The sequence below is a fragment of the Aulonocara sp. 'chitande type north' Nkhata Bay genome, linkage group LG7, assembly GCF_057382095.1.
Source record: "Aulonocara sp. 'chitande type north' Nkhata Bay isolate Kocher_YH1m ecotype deep benthic linkage group LG7, A_spYH_male_GT1.1, whole genome shotgun sequence".
Lineage (NCBI taxonomy): Eukaryota > Metazoa > Chordata > Actinopteri > Cichliformes > Cichlidae > Aulonocara > Aulonocara sp. 'chitande type north' Nkhata Bay.
The window spans coordinates 41,699,346-41,707,231 of NC_141350.1; the positions used below are offsets into that span (position 1 = coordinate 41,699,346).

General features: G+C 40.0%; 1 protein-coding gene across 4 annotated transcripts in view; it reads left to right on the forward strand.

Moving 5' to 3' along the window:
* Positions 1 to 4,514, forward strand: part of nsmfa (NMDA receptor synaptonuclear signaling and neuronal migration factor a) — a 45,948-nt gene extending 41,434 nt beyond the window's left edge. For all 4 annotated transcript variants that reach the window (XM_086300459.1, XM_086300461.1, XM_086300460.1 and 1 more), the window contains one exon: positions 1,562 to 4,514. In XM_086300459.1, the coding sequence (XP_086156585.1) occupies positions 1,562 to 1,659 (98 nt within the window). In that variant the 3' untranslated portion in view covers positions 1,660 to 4,514. The remainder of the gene's footprint in view (positions 1 to 1,561) is intronic.
* Positions 4,515 to 7,886: the final 3,372 nt, after the last annotated feature.

Genomic DNA, 7,886 nt, shown 5'->3' on the forward strand with positions numbered 1-7,886 from the left:
ATATGAAATGATACGGACACGTGCCATCTGTCCTGCTTTACCAACTGCACAAGGAATTTACTCAAACAGCTGTTCCCTCATTTTAAAAATCTGATTTATTTTCACAGTCATCTCCTTTTTGTTTAATTTCTTCTTTAATAATCACTTGCGTTTTATTTATAATCTTCCTCTTCTGTTAGGGTGGCTTCTTGATGTTTTGGTGTTAAAGTGATGTTTAATGCAACTCATTTTTTTAGATTTCCTACTCCAAACTTTGCACAGCACCCAGTCCAGTGCTGTTACTGAGCACTTGGAGACCTGCACATCTCCTTTCTAGCCTCATGTGGGAGTACGGATGTACAGTATTCAGTATCACAATCAGTATTAAAAACAAGCCTGTTCTCATCTCCAGGAACATTTAGAGCGTTTTACTTACACCCAGTTCCAGATTTCCTTTACATTTGCATCAGCATCGGCATATACAAATGTAGAGTACCCTAAAGCAAAGACAAAGAAATGGTTCTACAGCAGAAATCAAAGTTGTGTCCTTGATTGCATTTTGATTATTAGCAAACTCTTAAACTCCAAGTTTTAATGTCTAAGAGCAGCAAATTCTTTTCAGATTGTTGTTTACCACAATTACTGATAGCAAGAAAATCAGCAACAAACAAAGGCTGAGATATAGATTCTCTTTATCTAAACAAATCAAAAACAATGAAAGCATCTGTCATTACACTTCTCCTGCCTCCTTAAAGCCCACTGCTCTGAAAATCCACACCTCTCATTTATCAAACAGGATTTGCTTTTCTGGCTAAGGTTCATTTTTATAGTACCGGTAGTATAATGCTGTGTAGAAGTCGTGAGCTTTCCCTCATTTCCTCCTATTTTACTTCCAAGGAGCCAGACTTTCTTGTCATTTTTAAAGTGGCCCTGAGCAATAATTCTCGAGAGACATCTCTGGCTCTTCAGTTATTCCTACTATTTGCAAAACCCTTATTAGAAGTGGCTTAATGGAAGTGAGACTGCCAAGAAGCCATACTTAAAGAAGGAGGAACAATACAAAAGATTGAAGTATGCAAAATTACACAAGCACTGGATCGAAAAGTCAGTGGAGTGATGAATCCAAATGTGAAATTTTTGTTTCAGATTGTCATTAACAGTAAAGAGGAGGTTAGACGAGGTACAACAGTGAGCGTCTACAGCTATCTATAAAAACACGGTGGAGGCACCGTCATGGTTTGAACTGACTTTTCAGCCACTGCTGTTGGGGATTTTGTCATAATTGATAGAATTATGAATGGAAAAAGGTAGCATTTGTAGAAAGGGTATGAACGGCAGCAGCTTCCTTTCTCAGCATGACCGTGGCCCCGCACACACTGCAGATACTGTCAAAGCATACCTGGCTAGAGAAACACGCAATCCACCTATTTCCTATTTTCATAGGAAACCCAAACCTTATTCTATCCAGATGGACCCCATAAAGATACCTGGCACCCAGTTTTCTAACCCCAAAACAGATATCTTTCTTATAGTATGTTAAACTTCATGTCTTTGTTTTAATGATCCTATCCTATCTACTCAGGCAAAGAGATGATCGAGGCGTACTTTGACTTCCGCCTCTACCGCCTTTGGAAGACGAGGCAACACTCCAAGCTGTTGGACTATGAGGATTTTTTGTGACAAAGACATCTGGATCAATGGTGCAGCGGAGCCCTCCAGTGCCACGAGGAACCTGTTAAAACTGATCCAGCATTTGAACATTGCTCAGCTGTAGTGCTCGGCCCGCCGACTCGACACAAACAGTCATACCCGCGTTCACCCTTGAGAGGCTGGGAGAAGAGGGAAGGCAATAGTAGACCAAGGGGCTGAAGATGAATTAAATTATGCTGTGCCTCCGCTCTTCCTCGTTTTCAAAAAGAAAGGTCATCGACTAACAGGGAAAAAAAGGCCAAATCAACATAAAAGGGGGGGGGGAGCGAGAGAGAGCTGGATTTGTTTGCATCATGGCAAACAAATCTGTCTGCCTCTTGAGTTTGAAAGCAAAATCCATATGTCAAATGTGTACAAAAGAAATACCATTAGAGTCACACTCCTCTGTTGCAAGGACTTCATTTTTGAAGCTGATGATGCGCGTCAGAAAACTTCCTGAAATTCATTCTGTCATACTGTGGTTCTGTGTTTTGACTGGACCTCCCAAATAATCTCAGACCCCAGAGTAAAATACTAAATAAACCATACGTTGATGTGTATATATATCACATTAATATATTAGCATAGCTTCAGTCATGCAAATTACTCTATTACAAGAGAAATAATGCATCATTTATTTTTGATGTGCATTGTTGTGCAATTTCATATGGAAATACTTTGGAATAACTCAGGTTTTAGCCATGAAGTAATTAACCTGTTTGTCTATCAAGATATTGTAATCTTCATCGCCATTGCTTGGAATGAATGTATTATCTCTCCAGAGATGCGTCTTTGGTTTGAGGAACTATTCTCATTGGGGGGAAAGTACAATGTTCGAACATCGTGTGGGTGTGTGGGTGTTTTCCTTGTAAAACAAAAAAAACAACAAAACAAAACAAAAAAACATGCAGATGTGTGTATTTTCTCTTACTGTTCATCCGGTAAAGGAAAAAATATCATTCCCTCAATTATCTTTCTGTCACATACATCCAAACACAAAGACAGTCTAGTATCCTTCATGATGTCAAGAGGGATGTAAGAGCCATGCAAGTGCTCCTACCGCTGTAGTGTAGGAGTTTTCCTATTGATCCTTCCTGCTCATTTGCAGAAGGTCCGGGCCACTTAGCGGGCCCTTGTCAACAGTGCTGGCTGCACTCGCTATCTGCCAAACACACTTGGCTTCTCTTAATGGCAGCCAACCAGGCTTCCGCTGCCTCTCGCTTCGCTGGGCTGTGATCCAGTCCGAGGACCGGAGCTTTCCCGAATTTGCCAGGAGTTTAAATTGTTAACATCTATTTGCTTCTCCTTCCAGGTGCCAGTGAGTTTCTAAGGCTGGCCCAAGTGACCTGAGCAGTCTCAAACAGATTAAGGAGGGTCAAAGCACTCACACAAAAATACAGTACACACACACACACACACAAATGCTAGGGCTGGGACAGTAGTTTAAGAAACCATTAAATCAGGACTAAGTTAAAAAGCCATTTCACAGATACAGTACCACATCTGAAGGTCAGCTCGCTCGTAATGAGGAGGAGTGCTCCTGTGAAAATATTTTATAATGTCTTCTGTGGCTCAGGGGGAACATTTTTAGAAAGAAGCTTATATGAGAGAGCTTGCATTACAAACTGGTGCTGCTGTGTTTGAGGGCTGTGGGAGTTTGTATAGAGAGGAAAGCTGCATTAGGGGAAGTGTAGGATTCAGGGTGTTTGGGCATGAATGAAGATCAAACACATGTTTGAAGTAATCAGTTCAGAAGTCGTGGTCATTCCAAAGGTTGACAGACTTTAAAAATGTATTAAAAACAGCTGATTTAATCTCAGTCTGTTAAGTGCCCAAGTCCCTAAAATCTACGTTTCCCATAGCAGCTTTACATAATAAAAAGCAGCAACTCTTGCAAAGCACAAAAATCTCAATTCCCAATTTTTATTTTTATTTTTTGCCATTTAAAGCAGGTAGATTTTGCAAAAGGCTCAGAATATTGAGGTTTTGTGCTTCCTGAGTGCTGCATCAGAGGAAGCGATTGTTGCGAATGTGTTCACGATCTCGAAGGTGCTACACGATGTGCCGTCAAGTCACAGGTCGCCGTTCAGCTCCAGTACGGCGAGAATTCAAAGTGATCGAAACAGTGGAACTTCAAGACTGGTTGCTGAGTGTAGGTGCAGAAAAACTGCAGTCAGCACGGTGAAACCCTTCGGCTTAGAGTGGTCAAGTGGTCCTAGCCCTGCGTAACACAGACACATGCAAATAAACACACGCCAGGCAAAGCTTTTCTACATCAGTGTGTGGTAAATACTTTTCCATTTGTCATTTATTTGCGTTAATATTTGAGCATTGTGAGCAGAACTATTTTTTTTTTTTTGTGTGTGTGTTAAACTCAACCAATCTCACTGGAGTGCTTTTTACAGGCTTAACATTGGTTTTTATTTGCATTTGCCCTCTCTGACTTCGAAATGCTGGCCTACAGTTTGTCTGGCACAGACAAGTGCTCTCTCAGCCTGAGTCACGCAGTACATGTTTTCACTACAGATATAAAATTCCACACTTATGCAACCTGTCATTTTCCTGAGCCATTTTTAATTCCAGCAAAAGCATTACGCTGCCAAATTCTCGGAGAAGTTGTCCTAAACAGCTCTAGGGTTTAATGGAATATTATTTGATGGGTGAATTCAAAAACACCAAAGCAAAAAAGAAAAATATCACTATAATTTAAAATATTCTGAATTCACTGAACTCTGACTCAGGAGTTTGAGAGCACTTTCCTCTGCTTTCAAACAAATAAATAAATGAACAAAAACTAACATTTCACCAGAAATCTAATTAAAGATGCAAATGTGTCTACTTGTGATGCACTGTTTGCCTTTTTTGATAGATACTTCGGCAGAAAGATATTCGATAGTTATTTAAAGGCTCCTAAACCTAAAACAAACAATACAGCCATGTTTCTTGTGATGGTGTCTCACAAACACAATCCAGCATTTCATTCCCATTTATAATCCTTAAACTTCACAGTGTCAACGTTACTGGACTATCACATTTGCAGAAGACATTGTGATGAGTGAGAGCAGGGGGCGAATGGAAGAGAGCCTGGAGAGGTGGCGGTATGTTCTGGAAAGAAGAGGAATGAAAGTGTGAATGAGACATGGACAGCTGGACAGAAGGAGCAGAAGTAGTGCTCGTGGACAAGTTTATATAACTGGGGTCAATCATCTAAAGCAATGGACAGTGCACGAGAGGTGAAAATTAGAGTGCAGGCATGGCGGAGGAGATGGAGATGAGTGTTGGGGGTGATTTATGACAGAGGGACAGTAAGAGTGAAAAGGAAGGTTTAAAAGATGACAGACTTGCAATGATGTATGTTTTGGAAATCATGGCTCTGAAAACAAAAGGAGGCTGGAGTTATCAGAGTTGAAGATGATCAGATTTTCAGGTTGGAAATGAGTGTGAATGAATGGTCAGGTTAGTTTTAGCGAGACAAAGGTTGAGAGGCAAGGCTCAGATTGTTTGACCATGTGCAGAGGAGGGATAGTGGATATACTGGCAACAGATGTTAAAGATAAAAAGATCACAGAGGAGGTTCATGGATGGAGTGAAGGAAGACATGCAGAGCTGTTATTGTGACAGGGCGAGGATGCTAGGGATAGGCTGAGATGGAGACAGATGAGGGGATGCTGCGACGAACCCTGAGGGAAGTAGCTGAAAGAAGAAGATTAGAAGTTAACTTCATAGGAGATAAAGTAGGATTATGTGGGAAAAAGTCTCAGTGAAATGCCTCGAGACCAAGATTAATATACAACACTCAGCCCAAATGGAGTCACTTTTCTTTCTATGCTGTAGACTGATTAATGGAAAATCCAAGTATAATAGAGGAAAAAATGACATACGGCCTTGCATGACATGCAGATGGGTTGTTACATGGGAGTGCCAGGAAATCTCCATTTGGAAATTCCTTGGCAAAAACAGAGCACTGACAGGTGATTAGATGAACCATCAGTCTATCGCTGTATCATCGACTAACTTCCACCAATTAAATCAATGAACCAGAGTACTTAGAGGGAAGCAGGAGGAGTTTCCTGGCCTGAAAAAGCAAGCCACTGTCGAAGTACAAAATATATAAGGAACTAAAGGCTAACTGTAAAAGCAGTAGCTCTTGTCTTTGCACTTCAGACTACAAAAGAAGAATCCAACAGCAAAATCAAGGCATCAAAAGTGAAAACTAATTGGTGGCAAATGGGGAAGAGAAAACAAAAGTCAAAGTCTGAGTAGCTTTGAAAGTTAAAACTCAGTCAATCAAGTTTGCTGTCCAAAAGGTATGCCATAAAAAAGCCCTGCTGTTCTAACCGTAGCTCCCAAACAAGCCTTGCTATCACTTCAGCGTCAGTGCCTGATTAGTATGTGCTTTGAAGTGGAAAAAGAAATTTTGTTACATACCGCAAAAGCTGAATTATTTTGCCTACACATTATCACAACACGCACAAAATTGCAGATAAGGTATTCCTCACTCTCAAAAAGAAGTTTTAAGGTAGTTTATCTCCCTGTTCCTGAAACACCTCGGGTCCCTAATCTTGCCTTTAACACAATCTGCCTTCTGTACACTGCTTTTCCACTTCTATCTCTCTTTTTCTTCGCACTCTTTGAGCTTGAGTGGAGCATTTGCATTGAGTTTGATATGCAAAACAGGGTTTGCAAACATCACAGACAACTAATACTCAACAACAACCTATGTAGCACCAGTCTAAAAGTCCACTTCTTTCCCAGGCCAGCACTGCCTTTCACATATTTCCCTTTTACCTTTAAGTTTCATGCAAAAATTACGGTCAGTTTATTCAAAAAAGCATAACGCAGATGTCTCATGATCATATACATTTGTATTGCCCCAAAGATAATGTAGCACAGTATTTTTGTGTTGTTGTAATCTTCAGACATGCACCTTTTAATATTGCAGCACAATTCTATAATTTATAGCACATTTTTCTTTGGACCACTTAGATATGGGTCGTGGAACCCTAGGGAACCCCTGACATCACTTTGAGAAACAGTGTTTTATGGCACGATTCAAACAGTCCTTTAATCTTTCCAAGAGTTGCTCTGGCTGCAAGTTCAATTCAGTTGGTGTGCCAGAGATGCAGAGATTGCAACCAGCCTCAATTTAGGAAACTAAAGAAAGTGAACAAAGAGGTTGGGAACAAACATCTCTCATGGAGAAGTAGGTCTCTTATGAATGCCTTTATTGTATTGAGTGTTTTGTTCGTTGGTGTTTTTCTTTTACCTCCAGCATGTTAACAATTAATAGAGTGCTACTCAGAGTAAAGCGAAGGCCCAGATTCTGTCTCATTCAGCACTTCTCATTTGCTGATATAGGCGTTTTAGGCTTCCTTATGTGCCCCGTGGGGAGTGCAACACACCAACCAGTTCAAGACCTGCAAAAGCCTCTAAGCTGCATTTACACAGTTTGTCATACAGCAAGCATTATACTGTGCTGCAGCGAATTTGTGATCCATTTCAAAACTGCCCTTTGGATACTTATGCATTTATGTTTTGAAGTTCACGACTGCTTGTAGAACGGTCGAAGTTTCACATTTCTTTCTTCTTTTGATATCAACAGTAAAATGTTTTCTAATCATAGTATAAGCAGAAACAATTGATTCTTCTGTTGTTCTAGTTTAATATTTTGTATTTTTAATGTTAAATTGAGACTTTTAGCTAACATTGATCCGAGTGTAAACATCAACAAAATCAGAGATGAGCGTTTAAATAGAAACCTCCCTCGTGAATGAATTTTCACCACCACCTCAGTCATGACAAACAACTTTCCAAAATAAAGTTTGTCTTTTCACGTGGGCAACTGCAATACAATTAAATTCACACAAGAGGTCAGTGTGACACTTTATTTCCCTAAATGTTTTAAAGCCTCCACTGGAGTTTAGATTCTGAAGGTGAGTTTACACGATAGTGAAACAAGGGTCAGTAACAACAACTAAGTCGATGTCAGGTTTATGATCTGTAATGGAAACATAACTAAAAAAGTTTCACAAAAACTGCAGGTTTGGGCATATATGAATTCTGAAATCAGAGTTATTCATTAATCATATGAATGATGCATCTCTAACTCTGTAAAAGATATCAAATTTTCACACTGGACATTTTCTAAATGGACGCTGGTCTCCAAGCATGGTTAAGTCCAGCAGCTAATTTTACCACTGTGAACAACTACAGAGGAT